Source organism: Rattus norvegicus, chromosome X (genome assembly GCF_036323735.1).
Source record: "Rattus norvegicus strain BN/NHsdMcwi chromosome X, GRCr8, whole genome shotgun sequence".
Lineage (NCBI taxonomy): Eukaryota > Metazoa > Chordata > Mammalia > Rodentia > Muridae > Rattus > Rattus norvegicus.
In genome coordinates this window covers 157,474,901-157,502,090 of record NC_086039.1, presented here as the reverse complement: position 1 = coordinate 157,502,090, position 27,190 = coordinate 157,474,901, and the positions used below count along the sequence as shown (strand labels likewise).

The 27,190-nt window shown below is 44.9% G+C and overlaps 1 protein-coding gene across 1 annotated transcript; it reads right to left on the bottom strand.

The window, feature by feature from the left end:
- Window positions 1–8,128: 8,128 nt before the first annotated feature.
- Ctag2l2 (cancer/testis antigen 2 like 2) lies at window positions 8,129–10,306 on the bottom strand. The gene is made up of 4 exons (XM_006229616.4): window positions 9,834–10,306; window positions 9,282–9,410; window positions 8,919–9,105; window positions 8,129–8,224 (listed from the first exon to the last, which is right to left on the bottom strand). The coding sequence occupies exons 1-3, from the start codon at window positions 10,157–10,159 to the stop codon at window positions 8,964–8,966; spliced, it is 597 nt and encodes a 198-aa protein (XP_006229678.1). The 5' UTR covers window positions 10,160–10,306; the 3' UTR covers window positions 8,129–8,224; window positions 8,919–8,963.
- Between the last annotated feature and the right edge of the window lie 16,884 nt (window positions 10,307–27,190).

Below are 27,190 nucleotides of genomic sequence, written 5' to 3'. Positions count from 1 at the left end.
GTGAAAACCTGGCTTCCATGCTTGGAATTTTACTTGGAACCTGCTGTGGAGCCCATTACCCTTTTTAGTTAAATTTCTTCATCTGTAAAATGAGGGCAACACAGCCAGATGATTGCTAAAGTGTCTCTCTGCTTTAGCGCTCCTGTTCTAAAAGAGAAGTCTGCATTGTCGGCCAAGTAAGCTACCACTGTGAGCTAATGGATATGGTACAATTGAACTTTCCAGATCTCATCGAATCTGCATGTGCCCTGGGTTTATTGCTGCACAAATGGACCTGGGGCTTCTAATGTACAAAATGAGAGTTACCTACATTTGAGATCAGATTTAAGGACAAGATTAGGAGAGTGTGTGAGAGAAAGAGAAGAGTCGAGAAGGAATGGCTTCAGCATGAAGAGAGGAGGAAGTCAAGTTCAGGTCTTCTGTGACACTCACTTAAATCTTAGGACAGCTCCCCTCATCTTATGTTTCCCCGGTATAAAGGAATGGAATTTATCTGCTATTTTAAGCTTGAGAGGAACAGAGATGGGGAACATATAAAAGATATAAAAACCCTGTGTGTGTGTGTGTGTGTGTGTGTGTGTGTGTGTGTGTGTGAGAGAGAGAGAGAGAGAGAGAGAGAGAGAGAGAGAGAGAGAGAGATTTCTCATCTTCATGATATGTACTAGAGTAATTTACAGAAGCTTTATTAGGACTTTATTCAATAGGAAGATGGGTTCTTGTGTTAATGAGACTGACTCAGCCTGTCCTTGTCTTCTTGAGCAAACTCAGACTGTCCATCAATGTGATCCTTAACTCCTTTCTGGCTTGAGCTTTCTATTTAGGCTCCACAGCTGCTCTTCCACGGGGAAAAACAAAACAAGCCCCAGAATAAAGATGCATCAAATCCTCAGGGGGATAGACAGACTTTGCTGCAGTCTCTGCAAGGTTCACAGGTTCAAATGCAACCTGCATGAATTGTAAGAACTTTAATTGAGTAGATAAAGAGGGCCTCATAATTATAAATGGCAGTAGGTATAACAAGAGGCTAAATACATAGCTATGGTTTTAATTAGCTGGTGCTTCAAATTAGTAATGCTGGTTTCAGTCAGAAATCAGTGATGTTATACACTGAAAACCTCATCACCGTGTAGTTCATTCCTCATTAAACTTCACCATGTGAAACTTTCAATACAACACCATGCTGGGCTTGAAAGGAAAAAGTTGGACCTATTTGCTTGTTGTCCAAGATCAGTGGAACTCTATGGAGAGTAAATTCTTTCTCACCAGAGATATGAGAATTAACTGTTCTTTGTTAGATGTGTTAAAAAATGCAGCAGGCAGTTTTGCCGGCAACAGATAACACCCGTGTGCATGCACAATCTGCTATTCAAATTTGCATCTGGAATTTGGTAGCTAATGAACTGATACAAAAGGCAGCCAAGAGCCTCCTAACAAATGAAAGCTAGGGCTAAAGCCCCGAAAGTACCCTTATTGCTGGCCGCTTGAAGGGCTGTCTTGCAACTTAAAGCACATTATCTTTTCTTCTCTCTCTCCTTTTTTGCCTTCAGGGTTTTAATTATGTCTTTCCCTCAGAGGAGAAAGAAGGTAGTTTGCAAAGCCAAGAGACCAAAGCACTTCTTCGTGGGAGAATTAAATGTGATCTATGGGTTTGACATTTTGAGCTGTCCGGTGCAAAAAATGAACAGATAGCAAGGAAACTGACGTCTTGCTCACATTTACTCGGAAGCAGGAGACTTCAGTTCTTGCTTTTGTGTTGAAAATCGTCTGCTATGGAAAGCAAAGAAATTAACGTCCTTCTCTATTGAAAAAAATATCCTCTCACCTTTACAATGCTAAATACTACCTAAAATTGTTATTCTATTTCGCTGTGCACACATTTTTCTTATATTTCTGACAAACTGATACGTTTCTCTTACCTGTGGCTATTTGTGGTATTGAGGTTACAGTGCCACAGTAAAAGGACTGAAATTCTTACTATGCCTGGTTAATTTCAAATCAGCCTTCAACATGGACATTGAACACATGGTACCACACTATGTAAGGTTTTTGACCTCAGTCTTGGATCAAACAAACTGATATTACTTGCAGAACATACTCAGGAGTGCCCCTCACGAATTATGAGCTATACATATTCTATATTATGAAAGTTGGAAGTACAGCTGAATACTCTAGAAATGTCATCAATTCAAAGTGGAAACCTAACGGTCATTTATGTTGACAATATCCCCATCAATCCAAGTACTGAGTTTGACAATTTAAAGATTTCTGTGAAGAGTGAATTAGCATTACATATGCCTTACATATTAAAGTGCATAGTTAATGCACTAGACAAGTGGTTCTGAACCTTTATAATGCTTAGACCTGTTAATATGATTGATCATGTTGTAGTGACCTCAACCATAACATTATTTGCATTGCTACTTAATAACTCTAATTTTGCTATTGTTATGAATCATAATGTAAATACCTGATATGCAGGGTGGTTTTAGTTGACCTCTCTGAGAGAATTGTTCAATTCCCCAAAGGAGTCAGGATCTACCAGTTGAGAACTGCTGCTCAAGGCCCTTATTTTGTAGATGATGTCTACAGTATTCCGAAGGGAACTAGCTAACTAGGCACTCGAGTTTATGATGTATTCAGAAACTCTAACTCCACTTGTATACTGATATACATCTTTGATCCCTGTTTTCAATCATGGAAATTTGTATTTCAATGACTTATGCTTTAATATAGTATTAGTGTTTGGCAGAAAACTCATCCATATAAATAATACATATGTATATATGTGAATACATATGTAAATTACCTGATAGCCATGTTATGCATATTTATATAACTATATAAATAAATTCACTTTCATGTTTCTGGTTTTTCCACTAATTTTGAAATATTTTCTTTTTTCTTTTGAAATGGAATTTCACTATATAGCTATGACTGACCTGGAACTCGGGATAGAGGTCAAACTTGTCTCAAACTCACAGAGATCCTGTCTTAGTGTTCTACTGCTAGAAGTGACACCAAGACCAAAGCCACTCTTATAAGAGAACACATTTAGTTGGGCCTTGCTTATAGTTTCTGAGGTTTAGTTCATTATCACCACCACAGGGAGCATGGCAACACACAAACATGGTGCCGGAGAAGTAAGAGCTCTACATTCAGATCTGCAGGCAGCAGCAAGAGTGAGCAACTGAGCCTAGCTTGAGCATCTGAAACCTCAAAGTCAACCCCCAGTGACACAATTCCTGCAAAAATGGTACAACCAACCTCAACAAGGCCACACCCCCTAATCCTTCACAAGTAGTGCCACTCTGTGATGACTAAGTATTCAAATAGATGAGCTTATGGGGGCCATTATTACTCAAACCAACACAAATCCACATGCCTCCTTGTCTTTTCAATGCTGTGGTTAAGGCCTGCATCACTATACATGCCTCTATTTATTTAAAATTTCATATACATGCATATTATGCTTGGTCAAATCTACCCATAGTACCTACTCTATCTCTCATTAAATTTCTTCCCTATCTCTCATTAAATTTTCCTCCCAATTACATGTGTTCATTTTTTATTAAATCCAATAACTGTGCATGAATGTAGGACAATCTATTAGAGCATAGCATGTGTAGTCTCTCAGGGGCCACATTCTTAAGAAAACTGACTCTTCCTCTTCAAAGAACCACATTTGCCAGTAGGGGAAGAACTTCATGAACCCCTTCCTCATCCATGCTTGGATTTTTGATGTATTGTTCTTATGCATCTCATACGCATACAGTCAGAGTTGCTGTAAGTTCATGTGTACAATAGCTCCATAAAGTGAGTAAATAATATGTCTGTGTTTACTATCTCTGGCTCTTAGAATCGTTCTACCATCTCTTCTGAAGTGGCATCTGAGCCTCAGATGTGCTGGAATTTGTGCCTCATTTATGAGTGAGAATTCCACAATATTTTATCATCTGCATTTTATTAGTAAAGGATTACTTACCATATACTGAAAAGTAAATTTCTCTGATGAGGGTTGAGAACTACACTGATCTATAATTTTAATGATTAAATCCTAGATGCAGTTCCACAGTGTGTGCTTTTAAAAAGCAGAATAATAGAATTAGATTTTCCTTTATGCTCTATGACTTAGCCAGTAATAGGATCTGTCCTATGGACTGGGATTTAAATTCAATCAAAAGCGTTACTCTTATAACACCTATCCCACTATTATGCCACTGGGTATGTTTTGATGAGCTAGTTGTAATTGTGCCTCCCAGATCCGTACATAGATATCATGTGGAAAAGACAGGAAATTTATGTTGCATATAAATCTTATGCTCCCACTGTGAAGGAATATGATTCGTGTGCCTGAATTTTCACTCTGACCTCTCATACATACCATTAACTAGGGAATTTTCCACTTGTAGCATCATGTAAGCACTTTAAAAGTTTCAAATTTGGTAGCATTTTGAGTTTCAGATATTTGTGTTAGAGATTCTCAACTTTTGATATAACTCATATACATTTAGAGTTTAATTTGAAGTATTGCATGGTAGAGAGAATAACTTTCTTTTTTAATTTTTTAATTATTTTTTTGGATATTTTATGTATTTACATTTCCAATGTTATCTCTTTTCCCGGTTCCCCCTCTGGAACCCCACTCTCCCATTCCCCCCCACCGGACTCCCTTCCCACCCACCCACTCATGCCTCACTGCCCTAGCATTCCCCTACACTGGGGAATTGAGCCTTCACAGAACCAAGGGCTTCTTCTCCTATTGATGCCAGACAGTGCCATCCTCTGCTACATATGCAGCTAGAGCCATGTGTCTTTCTATGTGTACTCTTTGGTTGGTGGTTTAGTCCCTGGAAGTTCTGGGGGGGTCTGGTTGGTTGATATTGTTGTTCTTCCTATGGGATTGCAAACCCCTTCAGCTACTTCAGTCCTTCCTCTAATTCCTCCATTGGGAACCCCATGCTAAGTCCAATTGTTGGCTGCAAGCATCTGACTCTGTATTTGTCAGGCTCTGGCAGAGCCTCTCAGGAATCCAGTATAACAGGCTCCAGTCAGCAAGCACTTCTTAGCAGCAGCAATAGTGACTGGGTTTGGTGGCTGCAGATTTTATGGATCCCTCGGTGAGGCAGTCTCTGGATGGCCATTCCTTCATTCTCGGTTCCACTCTTTGTTCCTGTATTTCCTTTAGACAGGAGACCTTGTGGGTTAAGATTTTTCTTAATAAGGAAGCAATCAATTCTGTAACCCTCAGGGGTACAGACTAGAGCTTAAATGTTGTCTAGAATCTCTGAATACTTCAATGGAAAAGCCTCAAATGTGATGAAACTCTCAGAAGTGGTGTTTTAAAAACACCTTTATATTGAATGCAATTAATTCTTCTGCCATAAACCTCTTTCATTCCTAGTCAATAATTTGTTGGTTTAGCTAGGACCCTTCCTTTCTTAAAAGTTTTCCCAAAGGGTTCCTAGAGCAGTGTAAAGTGTGTGTGTGTGTGTGTGTGTGTGTGTGTGTGTGTGTGTATACACATACACACATACATATATGTGTATACATATGCATATATATGTCTCCAATCAAAAAGGAATTCCAAGTATTTAAAAAAATTAGTTAAGATTCATATGTGTCCACTGCCACTTTAGATGGTTTAATGCCTGGAAACTCACCAGTGATCATTAAAATATGGTATAGGCTTTGGGAATAGCTCCATTTTACGTAAAGATTTGTACTTTAATAATTTATTTCTTTGTATTGTGTGACATATGTGGATTCATGGCCCCAGGTGGCTAATAACATGACGTGACCGTAATTTATCCCTCTTCTGCATAGTAGACTACCTTTTCATACTATGAAACTGCATCTGCTAATGAAAAAGGGCAAAAGAGAAGATTTCTACATACTTATACGGCCACGAGTACAATTTCTAATGAACAAATTTCTGGGGGTTTTTTTTCTTATTTTTAAATTCAGTACAGATAAGGAAAGGGTTCTCTATGCAGCACTGTGTTGGAAAGAATTGATTTTGCATCTTTTTTTTTTCTTCTTAGGCATAACTAGGGAGATCTACATTTCTTCATGGTTAATTAACATTTTCTCTGTTTGTCTTTTCCTTTTCATGTCAGGCACTATGAACAAGACTGTAGTGCACTTAAAAAAAGGGAATGGGGGGTTGGGGATTTAGCTCAGTGGTAGAGCGCTTGCCTAGGAAGCACAAGGCCCTGGGTTCGGTCCCCAGCTCCAAAGAAAAGAACCAAAAAAAGGGGGGGGGGAATGGGAATGAAGGAGTCAAGAAGTTCAACAAAAAGATCTTTTTTCTTCAGGCTTTGATCTTTTGGGGGAGCCCTACAAGGTAGCTGAATATGTATGTAAATTATCTTTTTGGACAATACTTTCTTGCTATAGTTTTGAACCTGCTTATTAACATTAACTTTATTTTCAAACAACAAAACTTATTTTAAAAGTGATACTGTTGGGGTTGGAGATTTAGGTCAGTGGTAGGGCGCTTGCCTAGCAAGCGCAAGGCCCTGAGTTCGGTCCCCAGCTCCGAAAAAAAAAAGTGATACTGTTAAATTGGGGGCAATTAAAAGTTTCAAAAGATGTGTGCAAGAACAAAATTCATATTCTCTGACTTGTAAGACTTTCTGTCTTCAAAGAGCCCCTCACAGCCCAACCCTTAAGAAATGGGTCTCCAGGTGGGGCAGTCTCTGAATGGCCTTTCCTTCAGTCTCTGCTCCCCTCTTTGTCCCTGTATTTCCTGTAGACAGAAGGAATTCTGGGTTAAAATTTTGGCGATGGGTGGGTGGCCCCATCCCTCTACTGGGGGCCATATATAATCTCTGGATATGGTCTCTTACAGGTTCTTTCTCCCCTTTGTTGGGTATTTTATTCATTTGTTTCTTTATTCAGAAACATAAATTCTCAATAGACAGTTCTCTTCCTGGTATGTTGGATTCACTAGCACTTGTTATACCCTTTAAAGTCTCTCTCTCCCTCTCTCTCTCTCTCTCTCTCTCTCTCTCTCTCTCTCTCTCTCTCTGTGTGTGTGTGTGTGTGTGTGTGTGTGTGTGTGTGTGTGTGTGTGTGTGTGAACACCATACTAATCTGTATTATGGCACTAAAATAATCTCAAAAATAGGCTTTCTTTTTCAGCTAGGCTTCACAATTTACCTAGTGGAAAGTATGTTTGAATCAATGGACCTGGCGTATCATTAGACTTCTTGAGTCAAAGTAAATGAAATGTGAAGAGTCATAGCTCTTCCAAAGGCTAAAGACTGATTCCAATACTAAAAATTTTAAGGATGGAAGGAAGGTTACATTAGGTTGTTTTATGTAATGGTGTTTGCTTTAGAATTGCAGAAAATGGTAGTAGAATCCTGCTATACTCACAGATCATTGACTAGCCTAATTGTCGTTGGAGGGGCATCGTCCAGTAACTAAGGGGAGCAGATGTAGAGGCCCACAGCCAAACATTATGCAGAGGCAGGTGAGCCCTGCATGAGAGTGGGTGGGGGATTGGTAGGAGCCACAGGGGTCAAGGACACCACAGAATCAACTTAACAGGGCTCATAGGGGATCACAGAAACTGAAGCGACAATCACAGACCCTGTATGGATCTGAGCTAGGTCCTCAGCATATACCTGATGGTTGTATAGCTGGGTCTTCTTGTGGGACTCCCAACAATAGTAGTCTGGGTTATCTCTGACTCCTGCCTGCTCTTAGGACCCTTTCCCTCCTACTGAGTTACATCGTCCAGCCTTGATATGAAGGTTTGCGCCCAGTGTCATTGCAACTAGTTATGCAGCGTCCAGTGTTATTGCAACTAGATATGCAGCGTCCAGTGTTATTGCAACCGAGTTATGCAGCGTCCAGTGACATGGCAACTAGATATGCAGCGTCCAGTGTTATTGCAACCGAGTTATGCAGCATTCAGTTGCGATCCCTGGGAAGTCTACTCTTTTTCAAAGGAAAAACGGAGAAGGGGTGGATCCGGAAGAGAGGAGAGGGGGTGTGGCGAGGGGGTCAAAGGAAAAAACTGGAGGACTTTTTATGTATTTTGAAGAAAAACTGATATAAAAATTAAAACCTCATAAGCCAATTTTATATACTTAGTATAGTAAGACAACTGTAGAACTAGTACGTTTTAAATTAAATTTTTATTTTATTTTTTGCATGTGGGTCTTTGTACGGGTATTTGTGCACCACTTGTGTTCAGAGGATATCACTGGATCCCCTGGAACAGAGTTACAAAGGGTCGTTAGTCATCATGTGCATGCTAGGAACAGGACCCATATCCCCATGAGGTGTAGCCTGTGCTCTTAACCCATGATTCCTCTACCTCTCCAAACCAGAAGAGGTTTCTAAAACAAACAACAACAACAACGACAGAACGGGACAAAGATATTTCAAAGAAAACAATGATAATGAAGTCACACATTTCTTATGTGTTTAGTTTTGGTTTTGGTTTTTCTTGGCTGAATGTTACTCTGCCTCATCTCCTGATTGCACAGTAAGCACTGTTTTTCACATTAAACTCTTCTTATTTCAAGCGTTACTGTACTTAGTGCTTAATAAATGGCCTTAACTGATTTGCCTTTTTCTTCCATTTCCTAAACTGTCTTTACACTACCAAAACAATCTTTAGAATGTAGATTACTTTAGACTACAAGAAGTTCTCAATCCCAGAACTTCTTCCAGAAGCACGCACGTGAAAGAAAGAAAAAAAGAAGAGTAGAGCTTTCTGCCATAGACATACAAAAGTAAAGTCATATAAACAAACAAAACATAGTAAGTCAGCTGTATTTTGCTCGGCAATGAATGCTTAAGTACCTGTTCCTTTAGCAATAGTGAAACAAGCCCATCAAGAGACTTACAGCAGGCATATATGCATCAAAAACATTGAACTTTGAAGGCAAGGTGGCCATTACCAAAAGCATGAAATGCTTCTGTCTTGTCTTGTAGCAGGTAACAGATCAGTTATTACGACTTCTTTCTCTTCTTCGTTTAAAAGCCACAAACTGAAGGTGTTGAATGTTTCTCATGACCAGGGAGAGTTGATCAAGGAAGTTGTTGATGGAAATTCGGAAGAGAAGAGGGTCTTCCGTAGTCCACCTACTACATGTGAGAAAGAGACACCGTCAGGGAAACGATCGAAGGGATCTGTTCGGCCCAGCACGCCATGCCTTCCCACTTACGCCTAACCCTCCCAGGCCTCCCTCAGCAAGCCCCTGGTGCACACACCGCCTCCCAACCCTGAGGCCTCCCCCGCTCCACAGTTTTGGAAAACTGACACAGCTAAGATACTGTCGTTCACAGTGTACTCCTGTGGAACCATTAAGAGTTGACGCTGGGCGTTGGCGACCAGGGACCTGCGTGCCATGTCTGCCTCCACAGCAGAAGAGAAAGGCACTCTCACAGAGCTGGGAGAAGGTAATGGTTAAGGTACCACCCACCTCTAGGTTTCGTATTGCTCTGTGGCCTGGTATACTTCCGAGGTCTGTCTGGCACCGTCCTCTTCTGTCGTCCAAGACCAGGACTACCCCCGAACCATCTCTCTGACTGTGTGAAACAAGCCTCACCCGCCTCCCACCTCCCCAATGGTTCATGTTTTCGTCTACGCCCTAAAATCTCCCCAGGCTCAGGCGACCCCCTGTCCCGCCAGCATGACATTTCTTCAATGCAGAATGTACTCCTCTGTCTCTTCCCCACCCCGCTGCCAGTCTTCCTGCTCACCCACCCAAAGCCCCCGCCCCCACCCCACCCCATCCCACCCCACCCCCGTTTCTCATCTTATCCTCCCTGGCTTCCCGCAGCCCCTGCCACGGTCTCCCGGGAAAGGATACAACTCCAGGAGCCGACTTGTAGTTGTTGCAGCGTCTCCGCTGGGTCCAGGGAGAAGTGGCACCTGCTCGTCCTGGGGAATGATGGCGGCCTCTTCAGCTGACACTCCTGACACTGCGGGGCTCCCCCGGCCGGAGCTGCCAGGAGCGGCCTGACTGCGGGCATCTTGTGGGCTATTCAGACGCGGGGAGCTGTCGTGGTCAACCTCAGTCGCCGAACTCTGAGACCTAGGATGGGCATCGGCAGCTTGAGGCCTATGCCGCCCATCCTCGCCGCCTTCGTCAAGCCCCTTTCTGCCACCTGAGTCGTCCTCGTCTGGACCCTGCATTGGCGGTCCTGACTTTTCACGCGGCGATCCTGGCTCCAGCGACTGCACTGCTCAGGCTCAGCTGCGCAGGTGAGGTGGCGGTTACAAACCGCTAACACCCACCACACCACGTGTGTGCCCACTGCGCTTGCGCAGGTGAGTTCTCGCGAGGGTTGGTTCCGGGCTGGGCTACCGCTCGGCTCTTGGTGGGTTTCTCTGGGAACCCTACGAGGCCTGGTCGGTATCCCAGGCCTCTCCTGGGTGGCTTGTACTGATGGAACCTTCCTCTTCTTCGTTTTCTTTTACTGGATGGATATTTTCTACATCTACATTTCAAATATTATCCCCCTTCCCGGTTTCCCCTCCGGAAAGCCCCTATCCCTCCCCCCCCAGCCTCTGCCTCCATGCGGGCGCTCCCCCACCCACCACCCACTCCCACCCTCCTCCCCATACCGGCGTTCCCCTACACTGTGAGATCCAGCCTTCCCAGGACCAAGGGCTTCTCCTCTCTCCCATTGGTGCCCACCAAGGCCCTCCTCTGCTACCTGTACAGCTGGAGCCATAGGTCTGTCCACATATAGTCTTTGGGTAGTGGTTTAGTCGCTGGGAGCTCTGGTTGGTTGGCATTGTTGTTCGTATGGGGTTGCAAGTCCCTTCGGCTCCTTCAGTCCTTCCTCTAACTCATCCTCTAACTCATCCAGTGGGGACCCCGTTCTCAGTGGAATGGTTGGCTGCGAGCATTCACCTCTGTATTTGTCACGCTCTGGCAGAGGCTCTCAGGAGACAGCTACATCCGGTTCCTGTCAGCATCGCCCCTTTGCTTCATCCATCTCACCTAGTTTTGGTGGCTGGATATGTATGGGCCACATGTGGGTCAGGCTCTGAATGGCCGTTCCTTGAGTCGCTGCTCTAAAATTTGCTTCCATATCCCCTCCTATGGTTATTTTTTTCCCCTTTTAAGGAGGACGGAAGCATCTGCAATTTAGTTGTCCTTCTTGAGCTTCATGTGCTCTGTGGATTGCATCTTGGGTGATTTGAGCTTTTGGGCTAATACCCACTTATCAGTGAGTGCATACCATGTGTGTTTTTCTGTGATTGGGTTACCTCACTCAGGATGATATTTTCCAGTTCCATCCATTTGCCTATGAATTTCATAAAGGCATTGTTTTTGATAGCTGAGTAATATTCCATTGTGTAGATGCACCACATTTTCTGTATCTATTCCTCTGTTGAAGGACATCTGGGTTCTTTCCAGCTTCTGGCCATTATAAATAAGGCTGCTATGAACATAGTGGAGCACGTGTCTTTGTTATATGTTGGGGCATCTTTTGGGTGTATGCCCAGGAGATGTATAGCTGGGTCCTCAGGTAGTGCAATGTCCAATTTTCTGAGGAACCTCCAGACTGAGTTCCACAGTGGTAGTACCAGCTTGCAATCCCACCAACATATAATTCCCTCAAGTTTTTCCACCATCAAGTGTGGAGAAACCACCTCGTTGGCACATAGAAAGCATGAAACTTCAGGAGCTCACTGCAGCAGCGGTAGTGCATGGTGTTGCAAGAGCACCTGCGCGAGCACGTCTGGCCTGTGTCCAGCATACACAAAGCTGTTGGGACCCTGAGAGATGGTTCCGCTGAGATACTCTACCCAGACTTTCCCCCCTGAACTCAGACCTTTGCACACAAAGATGTCCCATATTGGTCACTAGGCGGACAGTCATTAATGACACCGATTAGTGTGGCTGAAAGAGAAAGCCCAACACAACCTTCAGTGCTGGCCAAGATCGGAGACCAATCTTTCTCACCTCCCTGTACTCATTCATGTTCCTAAGGCTGGACCCAGTGCTACAGATGGGATGGCACGGGGTGGGATTGTCTCAGAGGCATTCGCTTCTCTCCCAGAACTGGGCGACGGATGGAGGAAATGTCAGCAGGACGATCACAGGAGCATTTGTCCTATGGGCACTAACAGCGTTTTCAAAGACCCGGAAATCATTTAACACAATGTGAGGCATGGCGTCGAGGAGCCATCCACTAGGGCAGTGGCCTTAGGTTGGAGTCTGTGGCAGGAAACTGGGGAGTGTAGTGGTTTCCCCATTTACAGTGAAGAAAGATGTGCTTTAAGGGTGAATAAAGGCATGCTCTGTTCATGCTCTTGAAGGGCAGGGCTGAAACCGGTGCCTAGAAGTGGTGTTTCCTGCCATGCGGTGGTGTTGAATTGGTGGGAGACTGTATGGCCTCTCAAAGTGGATGATCTAGTGGCCATGCGGGTTGCAGATGAATTTGTAGGGACTGCCGAGATCCGAGACTAAGACAAGACAAGACCATCCTGGTGGTCTGGGCATCCTCAAAGTCCCATGTGACTGGGGTGGTCACACGAGGCAGGAGACCCAGCCCATGGGGACTCGTGGGTACCTCATGTCCCCAGCTTGTGTACTGGTGTCCTGCCTGACTCTGGAGGATACGGTTCCTCGGGACTCAGAGGGCATTCTGAACAGTCAGTCCTACTTTGGACTCTCCAGAGGGTGGTTTAGTCCACAGGCTGAGCCGGGGCTGGATGGATTCTGCAGGGCCACAGCAAGAGGATCAGAAGCAGATTGCTTCAACTGTGTGATTACATACAGTCTGGGGTGGTGGCGGTGGGGTGTTCATCGGGTAGCGGAGTTCATGGAGAATGTGAAGGACTCCAAGGGAAACCCATCTGAGAAAATTGTGGGAACTTTCATGGTGGGGGGTTGGAGAGGATTGGACCATTGGGAGCCAGAGGCACACTTGAATGGTGTGAAATAGGGACAGAGGCCAGACGGCAGCCTGGGTTGTCAACGCAAGCCTCTTTGGCGATGGGAAAGCCTAGAATACCGGCAGAGTTTTGTGTCAGATGATGCCTTAACCAGAATTTTACCGTTGACATCTTCCCTTTCTTGGTAAACATGGAAGTAGCTATGGTCTTCCTGTGTCTCACCCTGAAAGGATCAGCACCTTCGGGGGACAGTCTAGAGAAAACTCTCAATGTCTAGTGATGTACTGATGATGTCTGGTACGAGGGTGTTTGGATGGGCCCTGGTGGCCCATGGATTGGTCCCCTCCCCATCAGAGGATCCTTATCAGAAGTGGATGATCTGCCTGCTCCTGGAGCTGACCCTGTGCCACAGCTCTCTGTACCCAGATCCCACTGCGAGAAAGCCGGTCTCTGGGAGTGCTGACACTCAGGATTACAGGAGGGTCAAGCCACTGTCAGAGACAGCAGGACAGGCTAACACCAGAGACAAGTAGATGGTGAAAATCAAGGGCAAGAGCCTAAGGAACAGAAACAAAGGTCACTTGGCATCATCAGAACCCAGTTCTCCCATCACGGCAAGCCCTGGATATCCCAACACGTCGGAAAAGCAAGATTTTGGTTTAAGATCACACCTCATAATGATGTTAGAGGACTTTAAGAAGGTCTCAAATAACTCCCCTAAAGAGATACAGGGTAACACGGGTAAACAGGTAGAAGCACCTAAAGAGGTATCTTGGGTAATTAGAACATTTGGGCTAATATCCACTTATCAATGAGTACATACCATGCGTGTTTTTCTGTGACTGAGTTACCTCACTCAGGATATTTTCCAGTTTCATCCATTTGCCTATGAATTTCATGAAGTCCTTGTTTTTGATAGCTGAGGAGTACTCCGTTGTGTAGATAATACCTTTCCTTCTTTCTTATCTCCTGCATGGCAGCCAGGACATAAATAATAATATTTCCAGGCCACAGGATTAGGTTTGGGGTTGTCAAGTGTCTTGGAGTTCCCATTGTTGTGATAAAACACCACATCCAAAAGCAACTTGGAGAGAAGGGGTTCATTTTAGCTTAATTCTTAAAGTCCATAAGGACTGAGGAGAGTCAGGGTAGAAACTGATTCACAAACCATGGAGGGATACCACTTACTGGAATTGTATTCTTATAGCACCCAGTACCATGAGCCCAGGGATGGCACAACCCACAGTTAGCTGGCCCCTCCCCATCAATCATCAATCAAGAAAATGCACCACAGGCTCGTCCATAAGTCAATCGGATGGGGCAATTTTCTCAGTTGACGTTCCCTCCTCCCAAATGAGTCTAGCTTATGTCAAATTGACAAAAAACAAACAAATGAGAAAACAAACAAAAACAAAAATAAAAAAATCACAAACAAACAAACCCAAATCCTAGCCAGGATATTAAGTAAGGGGGGCATTTTTAAAGATGGGAATTCTTTATATTCCGTAATGTTGCTAGCAATATTTGGTCAGTTTTATGCATAACAAACATCTTCCAAGTTGTGACTGACTTTATTTGGTTTTTTTTTTTTGGAGTATATGGGGCATTAGTGTATATGTCTTTAAATTTTTATTTTAATCTTATTTATTTTTTTATCTGTATGAGTATTTTTGCCTGCCCATATGTCTTCATACTCTCTTTGTGCATTGCTCATGAAGGCCAAAAGAGGGCACTGGGTGCCTTGGGAGTTACAGACAGTTGTGAGTCACAATGTGGGTGCTGGGAACTGGTCCTGGAACCTCCAGAAAAGCAACCAGTGTTCTTAACTACTGGGTCATCCTTCCAGCCCCATGTATGTGTTTTGTACAGTGGCATTTTGCATTTGTAAGCAGTCAAACTTGGTATCACATACTGTTAAATCATATAGTTACTTCTGTGCCATAGGGATGGCAGTTTTCATCCTGGTTTTTTTTTTTAAGTCCTTTTCTGATTCTGACTCTCGTTGGAGACCTGCTACCTTGGAACATCTCACATCTTTACTCTTGACTTCTGGGAAATGGGCTCACTGAGACCCTTATGATATGCATCAAAATAAGATACACATCTGTGCACAGAGCTCTCGGGACTGAACTTGACTCTCTGACAAGGACGATCACCTGAATATCTACATCCCCTCCTCCTCTATAGATAGCTTCGCTCTCAGAGGGTGTCCCTGCCTGTCTGTCTCAACACCACCACCACCACCACCACCACCACCACCACCACCACCACCACCACCACCACTTCTTTTGAGTCAGGCCTTCTTGCTCAGATCAGGAAGCGTGAGCTGTCACCATGGAGATGGGCACCCTCTGCAGCTCCACTCTAGCTGATTCTGAGGTCCAGTGCATCTGACTGTGAACCCCTCTGTTTAGTAGGGCGAAACCCAATTGCTTCCTGGCAAGGGCATGGAGAAGGAAGAGTGATATTATGCAGGTGAAGGTATAGTACTTTACTCACAGCAGACACAGCACTGAAAGACTGTTTATAAGGATAACTCCACTTAAACCCAATCAGTGATATTTCCTAAAAAGACACCACATTGAGAGCTCTAAGTTCACCTTCAGGATTATAATTTCTCCTCTCTGCCTATATCAACTTCAGGTAAATAGCCTCTTCCTTTCTGGGAAGGGAGGATAATTTTTACATAGCGTGCCTGTGGTAGCATGTTATATAATTGTATAAGAATACCATCTCCTGACCCCCTAGCTCATCTGTCAGAATAACTGACCCACAGTTGCTAAAGCTGTTTGGGAAGGATCAGGGGGTGTGGCCTTGTTGCACCTGCAACTAGGGAGCAAACAATGGAGCCTTTTAGGGTATTTTACATTCATATCACAGCAGCCAAGACTGGAATGCACAGTATACCTGACATCCATTGGTAGTAAAGGATTGATAAAGACACTCATCCTGGCAAAGGCATCAAACCTGATAGCTCCTATGTGCTAACCAGTGATATGTAAGGCAGACTTGGTGTCCACAATGAATAGGTCATTAAAAGAGAAAAGGGACTCTACCTTCTTTATCTATTCTAATACTATATAAATTCCCAATGAAGGTGTACTATAGACAGAATGGCCATGCCTCACACTCTCCTATTGGAAACTGTTTTCAATTCTGCAGCATCAGCGAGGGGCCAATTTGGCATGGAGATGAAGGGGCCGCGTATGTCCAGAGGTACAGAGTTAAAAGAACGCAAGGAAGCATTGGATAATTTATGATGATTTAATGGGTTTGTTTCTATAGTGGTAACGTTCAAAGTATTAGTAGCTATGAATGATATTTCCATAGACTACTCAAAGGGGAAAATTTAATATGCAATTAAACTTGTGAACAAATATCTAAATCTTCCATGATGGGGGAAGGCGCTGAATTGTCCGTGCTCCCTTGAACCTACTGGAAATTTCTTCACATACTTTATCATGGTGACATTTAAAATAACTTCTAGAGAGAATTAAGAGAGAGAGAGAGAGAGAGAGAGAGAGAGAGAGAGAGAGAGAGAGAGAAGAGAGAGAAAGCTAGACGTAGTATGCACCCTCCATGAGGATTTATGGGCATCAGTTACATGACTTCATTCTTTGAGATAATCTGCCAGCACCGCAGGAGGAGGGGGAGGGAGGAGAAAGCGCCCCACCTGGGGGAAATGCAAATTAGATGAACAGCACCACTCAGTGTTTTGATTAGGCTTTCCACTCAAAACATAATTAGGCATGTTTCCACTCAAAATGTCCTCTGGGCTTAAAGTAAATGTTATAAAAAGACAAACTTTAGCTGGGAGACAAAAACCACAACTGAAATGGGAAGTTTGGCACATGAATTAAGGGGCTTAATCTTCCTGACCCGGATGTCAGGATGTCAGCACTTTTGTTTCGAAGGTTGGTTCTTAGGGATGAGAACCCCAAAGGCATAGAATTCTCACCATCACAGAAAATAAAGCAGAGGAGAAACTTAAGCTGTACTACCAGGAAAAGGGAAAATACAGATGGATTTACAGTTCTCTGCTAAGTACTGAAGAGATCTCCTACAGAGAGATCTGATCTCCTACAGAGAGATCTGAACTGGTGTGTGTGTGTATGTGTGTGTGTGTGTGTCTGTGTGTGCATATGTGCGTGTGTGTGTGCGTCTGCATGTGTGTGTGTGTGTGCGTGTGCGTGTTTGTGGGTGTGTGCGTTTGTCTGTGTGCCTGTGTGTGTGTCTCTGTGTGTGTGTGTGTGTAATACTTAGAAGGGCATTTGGCTGCATCTGTGGTCCATTCACTCCCGTTTTTGATGGAAAATAGTTTCAAGGGTTGTAGGCCTTGTTTGAGGCTCGCAAACTGTGTTTGCCATAAATTCACCCACAGTGATGCTCACAGTCTTTGTGTACCAGTGCAAGGATTGCTGGTGAACCGGGAAGCAGGGCTATGAGCCAGCCATCCTGATGCTATCGATTCACACAGACAGGCTCTGTACCCAACACCTCCACCCACACACCAATGAAATGTTCCCTTCAGTGTGTAGAGAGGTCCCGATCTACAGCACTTGTCAGATTCAACCGTACGGCTGATTCCGAGATACCAACTTGCCTCCAACTGCCTTGTAAATTCTCTGAACTGTATTGATTCACAGGACTACCTGTTCTAGACATCTTCAGAGACTTGGCACTGTCAACTGTACTGTATGGGTAAATATAAACTTTATTCTTTCTCACGCTAGGCTGTACCTTTCTTCCCAGGACTGTTTGCCTAACCCAAACCACAGAATTCAATTGCCCTAAGAGCACAAAGGGCAATTGTATATTGGTTGAAGTTCAATATCTGGGGGCTCGGGGAAGATGGCCTTTCTAAGGAATAAACTGGCGTTCAGTTCAGAACCATCAGATGGACCCACCACGGAACATATGATATCGACCCAATGACCCTTCGTGCCCCGCCATATCCCACTGGTACCCAGAGGCACTAACATCTTCTGAAAGAACTTGTGGGCTTAGTCCAGAAGCTCTTTAGAACTGCATGAAAGATACAAACAACATCTCATGTGGTTTCCCAAGCCCTCATTGCTCACACCTTCTGGGCAATAAGCGGTCATTCACGTGGGGCACACAGCGATGATTGACCCATGCTCTTGCCTCCATTCATGATGCCCACCTGGATCCCGAATGCACTGGGCTATAACGCTCTATTACATGTTTGGCTCAGAATTGTTCTGACATCCACAGGACTTGTGCGAGGTCTTGGGAGTATCTCTGTATGACGGATCAGCTCAGGAGTGGATTTGTACCTCCCAAGACTGTGTAGATTCGATAGACACACAGTCCTCATGAAACAGCCTTAGTACCATCTTCTGTGCATCAGTTCCAACTTTGATAAAACAGAGTGTCAATTCTATCATGTCAGAGGAAGATATAATGAACGATTCAGCCAAGGAAATCCTTAGTACAAACCTATTTTTGCCAAGTAAACCCTGAAGGATTTCCTCTTAAAAAAAGACAGAACCCACATCTGCTTTCAGGGGATTTTTTTTCCTTCCTTCCTTCCACAGACCATTAAAAACTGAGCAGCTAGTTCCCAGTTTCCTCTTTCCTGTCAAACTCATCTTCCGTATCTTTTAAAGCATGGAAAGCTACTCTCTGAATGGATGCTGAGCAAGTCTGTCCCAGAACTGGAGTTGGAGTGGATTTGCACAGTGCAGAGAGTCTGACACTGTACACAATCAACTCCAGGATGGAAACCTGGCAGCCTAGCCTTGGAGCCCTCCCCAATCAAAGTGAGGAGCCATGGCATGAATGCAGGTGAGTGTTTGTGTGATTGTGATGATTAGAAACTTCCCCAGCCAATGAGAGAGAGCCATGGATTCAGCAGGGCTGAGAACCACCACATCCAGGGATGTAGACATCTCCTTGGTGACTTTGGTTGAGTCAACCAGCCTCCTTACAAAGCCCTTAGCTCACCTCGCCCTACTAATTTGTGTATATGTCTGTGCCCCTCCCCGTGGGTATCTCCAAGGTAAGTGAACACGAGGAGAGGTTTCCTTTACTATTACAGGAAGAAAAAAAATAGCCTTATAGTTATAGTCAAGAAGATGCCCACTGTGGCAGGATACCCCAGAATCCAGAGCCCAGTTGAGTTTCATACCCTGGCAAGTCTTGAAATCCCACTTTCTTCTAGGCAATACCAGCAGCATCTTTATGGAGGACAGAGCCTATAAGGAGAACAGCTTGTGCACCAGGAGATAGACACAGAACCAGAAGATTGATGGCAAAAAGACATGGCACTTCTTCCCTGCCCAGCCCCGTGCGTGGGTCCATAGTTCAGAGACTGAGTTGTATATCCAAGCTCCAAGACTTGCAAGCCATTGGTAAACGGGAAGAGTCTCCATGACTGTTATTCTGGTTTGCTAAAGCAAAGCACTATGGGAAGTGACAGCCCAGTTCCTTTCAGTGGCATTGCTCTGGTGCTGGGAAGACCAAGGCAGGGGTGGGTTTCAAACCTGGACAAATAGATTAGGTGCCTATTTAACATATCAAAGCAAACCTGCCTGCCTAGTTCTCCCTGCAGTCCCTCAGCCCCTACCTATTACAGAGTCTTCCTAGCTGGCTTACCCCACCTTCTACCCTGCCTGGTCTTCTCTAGCCCCGGGTTTGGGGGGAGGGGGCTGGGCAGCTTTTCCCTATACGACCTCATCATTTTGGCTACCTGCTTCTCTTTTTGTACCTTTGGGGCTTGTGGCTGTTTCCCTCTTTCCCCTTTCCCTCCCCCTGCCCCTCTCCTCTCCCCACATGGCACAGCTCAGTTGTATCCGTTCACTCTGGACTCTCCCAGATATCCCTGCCTCTAACTATGCTCTGTTCCTTCATCTACAATACACTGTCTCCTCCAGCATAGTCTTTATTTTTCATTCAGTGGGGTGCCTTTACTTCCTAAAGGAGTCGTAGATTTGGGGTCTCGAGAGAGGTCTGATCCTAGAAAAGGGCAGTGGAGGACCCCTTTCTATAAGAGCTTTCTAGAAATGTCAATCAAAGAAGAGGACAGGAGTGCACTTGGGAGACGCTCTGAGCTCCTGCAGAAGCACATAGAATATGCTCAAAGTGAAAAGGGGAGAGAAAGGGATACAGCTGTGCAGACGGAGAGCTCTGCAAGGCAAATGTTGGTATTTCTTTGACCTCATATTTATCTATATCCTGGAAATGCCTACAGGAGTTCAGACTATCACTTAGAAGCCCGGTTCTTTCTGGATGAGATAATTTGCCCGTCACTGGATCCTTTCAACTGGACGTGTCTGACTACTGAGCAGTGTACTGGGATGCAGTCCAGCGTTAGATGATTCTCATACAATGGAGGAATGAGATTATCCCGAAGCTCGCCAGATTTATCCAGCAGCCCATTAAACATGCCATTTCTTCACTTGCAGTGTGCATGATAGTAGACAGGAAGGAACAAATGTTAAGGCAAAGATGAATACTGTGTACTCCCTACCTCCATGATATTTAGACTCTAGAACGTTGGCCCGGTGAAGATTTGGAGAGCTGCCATATTGAAGCTCAGTGTTCCATTTCATCATCATGTCAAAAGGCCAAATAGGTAGCATATGGTAGAAATTACCAACAGGCAGATCATAATTCGATGTAATAAATTCTACCCCACTGGGAAAGGGTACTGTGCATATCTATATATTTATGTATCTAAGACAATAATTTAATTTCGTGCTAAGAAGCTGCCTGGTTTGTGCTTTTAATCAAGTTCTCATGTCTCACTGTTTGTCTTCAAGGTTCAGCTTCCCACACTGAAAGCAACTGTCATATAATCACATGATGTGTCACTAAGTTTTGTCCTTTTCTTGTATGAGGGCCGTCATAATTTCCTCTCCAATGGCCAAGGGGGCTGTGTTTTCCTCCATTCTTTCAATGAAACCTCCTGAACATTCAGCTTCCTCCCCAGCCCAAAGGTGAGCAAGCAATCATGATTATTTTCCCTCCGATGAGGGTTTGGGTCATTAGCAGAATAGTCAAGTCCCATTTCTTCTAGTGAAGGAGCAAATGGTAAAACCATCCAAGGAGGTAAAACCCCTCAAATTGCTTGATTGTCTCCTGGAAGTTCGGTGCTGCACTAGGACACGGAAAATAAATGGCCACCATATATAGTGTGTGCTTCCAAATCCAGTGAACCCAACACCCCATTCAAACGGTGGCGCAAATCCCCTCTGTAGTTTTAGGTGTTCATGATGACTGACTGTGTTCCGGTACTGATCTTTAATGACTGTTCAGTAAAGCATCATTTCGTGCGCTCCTCTCTCAATATTCAAATACTCTAGAGCTACAAGTGTGCCGCTCTGGGCTAGAGAAAAGTATAGAGAGAAAACTGCGGTGATCTGATCCCAGTAGGAGTGTGTGCCATGGGGAAAAACAAAGCCGAGCCCAGTCACTGTCCCCCTCTCAGTAACAACTCTGACAATGCTAACTATGCTTTCAGGGATGCAGCCCTGGCTGAGTGACCTGACTGACCCCCGAGGAAGGCAACCTAACATGAAAGGGACACTCCTTGTTCACCCTGATGCTTGAGAGGATAAAATTCAGTGTTTGCTGTAACGTTTTGTGTAATGAAAGAGAAACAGAGGGGGAAAGGAATGGTTCAGACTCGAAGGGGTGAAGAACGGAATGGGGCTTGGAGGAAAGGGAAGTGAGGGAAGGTGATGGGAGAACCCGGAAACAGGGCTGGTGTGCGTGTGCATGCGTGTGTGAGTGTGTGGGTACATGCGTGTGCGTGCGTGCATGTGTGTACGTGTGTACGTGCATGTGCGCATGTGTGCGTGCGCTTGTGTGCGTGTGCCTGTGCGTGTGTGTGCACGTGCACATGCGTGAGTGCACATATGTGTGATGCACAGAGATACACAAGACGCTGCTGTGTAAAACTAACTTCAGGGCTGGAGAGATATGCACAGGCACATGCACGCACGCACGCACGCACGCGCGCGCACACACACACGCACGCACACATGCATACACATGCACATACACGTGTTAGTATGTTTATTGAACAAGTTGCTATAGTAACCATGCTTTACTCTCTCATTGCCCTAGGTTGAAAAAAAAAAGTCTCTGAGACATGGAAGCCACAGGCAAGGTGGACAGTGATGGCAGAAAGCCCCAGAGACTTATTTATATAAGGCAGAAAGGGCTCGAAATCCCGTAACATACAGAAGTGTGTGTGTGGGGACGAGGGAGCTCACTTTTATTGTAAGTATCCCCTTGGGAGTGCAGTGGCCCATGGGTATCTGATTCATATCTAGTGTTTGTCCAGCTCTGTTCCCAGGCAGACGCTGCTTACAGCATGTATTAAGTCACTGCCCCACCAGCGTCCCATAAAGGTGCAGGATCCTAACGTCCTTCGCCATTTACAAATGAGAAGCAAAGCAGGAGGGGAAGCAGGGAGACATAGAAACCCCCGGACTCCAGCAGGCCCTTATGGCTTAAAATTTAGCTCACTGCTCTAATCTCCCCTTTACTCAGCAGACTTAGTTCTACCCGTCACAGGAGTAGTCAGTGTCATTGGTCAGGGAATTGGTCTTTTAGAACAAAGACATGATGTTGCCTGATGGTAAGCGGGGTAGACATGGGAACCAAGTACTCTGATCGGAATTAAGAAGTCATCTGGTGTGAACTTGAGCCACAGATGCTCCACAGCAGGTGTTGTTGAGATAAGTATTTAGTATGGCTGTGGAAGAAAGAAAAGTCGGGAGGGCTTCATCCAAGTGGTATGCAGTCTCCTGACTGAGATGATGTAGACTGGAGAGTTAGGAAGAAGATGGAATGGCTTAGCAGCTGGAGACTGATGTCTGTGCAGAGCTAGGTCACAGCACGAGGTCACGTGATCACTAAGACAGTAAAGACTCAAGACTGCCCAACACCAGCTTGGACCAACGTGGCCAACCAACCCAACCTTATTTTAAACGACCCTGTGCTGGTCCCCCCCATCCCCAGCAGATGTACCTGTTTCCATCTGGTACCTCAGGCTATGCCACATCCCCAAACCTGGGTTAGGAATGCAAAGGGAATTAACCCTCATCAGGAAAGTCTTACCGTATTGCTAGAATTCCCTGTCTTAACTCATGAACAATCCTCCCTCCTCTCCACCCAAGTTTGTTCGTAAAACAAGCTAAGATCCCACCCGGTGCGACTCTCTCTAGGAGCCCGGACCTACTTTGTGAATGTTCTTCTACCCTTCAAAGAACACTTCCGACAATTCTTTTGTCTCGTTTCTGAGTTCTTTTTCTGACAGTGTAAGAAGCTGGGTCAGCAGTCTCAGTCTTATATGTTTTTGAGTTTTCCCCCAAACTTCACCCCCGAGCAACAGCCTACTTTCCAGCTGGTAGGTCAACTTTACCAGGGGAGAAGTGAAGCGAGAACTCTCTAGAAACAAGCTTCAGCCCTGATCTGCATAAAACTTGGCATGTGTGGTAGCACTGGTCAAGCTGATCTACACTTGGATCTGCAGTTTCCTCATCTGCAGGATGGGCTTCGTTGCTACAGACAACTCTTGGGACTTGATGCAACAATCTCTGCTTGCGGCTCACTTGTTGGTGTTGAATGCGAAGGAGGGGGCTGTGGATTCCGCATGTCCTCACGGTAACTTTTGCCCGTTGAGACTTGTATGGTTGAGAATGTGGACCAAGCACAGGATTTTAATGCTGAATCAACATTGCAATCTTGGGAGCTAGACTCATTCTATTCTAACTTCACCATCTTGGGATCAACCGGGGATTTGGAAATATGGTTGCCCAACATTGAAAAGGATAAGGTTTTAAACATCAACAAAGATGACCCACTTCCCACAAACTCCCCAGGTCATAGCTCACTCCTTTGATTTTTTTGTTCAGACACCATCCGCAGCAAAGTAACAGTTCCGAGAACGAACAATCCTCACTTACAGGCTGTCACCATAGAGAACTGTGTCATTAAAGCTGCAGCGTGGGGAAGGCTTGGCCAGTCTCCTGCCTCACCCCATCTTCTGCAAACAGAGCCTTTGATTTGCCCCTGAAATACAGGCTTTTTTTTTAAAACACAATGCCTTGGGGGAAAGTAGGTTATGTCAGTCAAAACCATTTATGAGACACGTCTGGATTTTGTTTTCTTATACACCTGGGAAAAGGCATCTCAGATCACACCTTTTTCCCTCTCTCTTTATACTAACAAAAGGTTATATATTATCACTTGGATCTGAAAACACATCTCTAACATGCCAATGTATTCTCCCAAGGTAGTTAGCTACCGCATCAAGCATTTCTCTTTTTTTTAGCATTTTTTTCCAAGATGTGATTGAGATTTTAAAGTACCTCTATGGATATTTTCCCAGGTGGAAATTACCATAAAGCTCCAAGTTAAAGGACAGCTGGGCTCAACACTGTACAGCTAAAACACAAGCCATTTTAAAATTGTTGACCTCGTTGCCCCTAAATGCGATGCTGACCCTAGATGGAGAAGATGCTGCAAAACCCTGTCAGTACACGGCCAACTGCAAACCATCGACCTTTATCATATTAAAAGCAAGCAGACAAAACAAAGCAGGCTAGGCTAGAAACAACATAGAGGAGGTAAGACTTAAGTCATTTCACCATTTCATTTTCATTTTGAACGGGCATTGATGCAGAGCGTCCTCCCAAATCATAATTATGTGTGTCTTATTTTTATATATAGATTTGTATACACACACACACATAGTGTCCTTGTGTGAACATGTACACGTGTGTGCCTACAGAGGCCAGAAGAAGATGTCAGATCAGCCAGAGCTAGTGTTATAGACACTAGCAAGCTACCCCACCTGAGATCTAGGAGTGGAACTTGGTTCCTTTGCAAGAGCCATGAATACCCTTAACCACTGAATCATTTCTCTAGCCCCTAAACTCATAGTTTCTTCCAAGTCTCTTAAACACCAGGCTAAGAGCCATTTTAAAGAATGTAACCCGCATTAGTACATGAAACCTAGAATAAAGGACAAAGAAAGAGAAACAAACTCCAGTCCAGCCTCAGGTCCCCAAATGAAACGGAAGAAGACCACATACCTACCAGCACTGCATCGTGGGATAGCGTTGCATTTGGTCCCACCTGCACTGCATCGTGGGATAGCGTTCCATTTGGTTCCACTTTGTTTTAGCAACTGTTTAAACAGCCTCCCTCTTAAAGCTCTTGACATAGCTAATACGGATGTCCAGGTCCAAGCCTTGCATGGTGTATTGTTGATTCAGTTCTTCCTTTCAGGAATCCTTTTCAGTCTCCGGAGTCCTCTCTCCCCTTCTCAATCTCTCCTTATCTCCATCTAGTTCTTTGTTCTTACCTTCTACAAGATCAGAAGCAAGAGCGTGGATACCTGTTGCACAAGGGAAGGTAGTCCCCGCAACTAAATTGCACCCCCTGGTTTCCAAACATTAGCCTGTGTGCAAGAGCCTTGAGACTGCCGTGGGCCAACTCCCTCAATTGTTTAGACTCTCCTTCTCCTTCTGTTAATTTAACAAGGAAGGAAGGTATTTAAGTGAAGAAAATTCACTCTGAATCTCCTCCAAAACAAACCAGAGGAGAACATAAAAGAAGTGGCAGGGAAGCCCCATAAATACTCAGGTCCCCGCTTATGGAGAACTATTTAGGAGCTGGAGCATGCTGGGTAAGCCCGGTTCACTGATTTGTAATTACTTCCATCAAACAGTCAGAGGAACAGAGAAGCTGAGGCTCCCCCTGGGGAGGTGTAATCGCTCTGAGTCCTAACTCTGGGGCAGTGATAGGGAGAGCTCCAATTGGAGCCCTTCTCCTGTCCCTCAACTTTGCAGGGTAAGAGACTCAGGAGCCCCTTCACTCCCTGTGATCTGAAGGCTAGGCTTGCCAGCATAAGAAACAAAGAACCTTCAATGTTCTTTTCCACAGTCAGGGCTGCATCCATGACTGCCGTGACTTAACGATTCTACATTTAGTTATTCACCCTGATTTGTCCCTGTTTATGGATATGGCTTTCTGAAATATCAAATAAAAATATGTAAGCCGTTTAATGAGATTCGGGGTCACAAAACCACAGGAATGTTTTGGAGACACAGGAGAGCCGGAAACCCGCAGTGTTGACCTTTTTCTAATGGAAGGGACCTGCTCGCTACCCAAGAGCGATACTCAAAAATCGTTTGCACTGGACTCAGAAGCAAGCTGGCCTCATCCAAAATGTCACAGGGGACTGGATACCCGCAGACAACCTTTAAATCAGATTTATGTGATGCTGGGATTGAACCCATGGCTTTGTGCAGATTAGGCCAGCACTCTACCAGCTATGCTGCATTTCCCACCAGGCATGGTCGGTGTCCATTTGACTTAGCCAAATATGGACTTGGTACCGTGCTTGCAAGCCCCCTAAAGGGAAGGAGACAAGTCAGGGGATCAACTTTCTTCAAGAGCATGCCTTGAAACACACACACTCTGCTGGCTCAGGTGTCACTGCTTATGACCTATCCATGCAGTCACACACCCAGATGCTCCGTGAGGTGACTATGTGCCCACTGGAAACCACCATTGCTCCCAAAGAAGAGAAAGAAAGAACCAGGGACTGTGGGGACTCCAGGAAACATGAAAATATTCATCCAAATGTTGAGAATGGGGTTCCTGATCTGATGGACACTTCGGGTTGTCAGGATGACGGATGATGCATGACACTACCAGCCGCAGGTAGCTTATAGCGATGTCTCCCTTTGTGCCTCTCTGAGCAAAGCATGATGGGAACACAGTGCCTCCCCACCTCACGATGATCACACATGGCCAAGAGTCTAATCGTCCCGATTTCACCCATGAAGAAAATGAGACGCTTCAAACTCAGACCCTTTCCTGAGGTCACGTAACTAGTATGTGGCTAAACACCATCTGGGTTTCCATGCCTGAATCACACACCATTGACCCTTTCATTAAGGCATTAATAATTAATATTCCTAGATGCTTTGGTATTTCAGAGAGTGAGCTAAACTGCCGGGCTCCTCCAGAAGTAGACCCTCTGAAGCACACAAAGGTTTGTTTCTAACTAGGGAAGGTCACAGACCTGGTCCCTTTTGGAGCTGGGCCTCAGCCTGGGTCTGGTGGACTCTGGAGTTCTCTGTTTCTGTCCTTTGGTAAACTGTCTCCCAGCCTGTAGCCATCAATGTGTCTGTACAATTCACTGTAAGGTAGGAACATGGAGAACTCTGGTCGGCGTTGGCTCTGCAGAGGGAGTCAGCCACTCCTCCTGTCCTGTCTAGAACCTTCCTTAAACCGCTCAACTCCCAATAACAGCCCAAGGTAGAG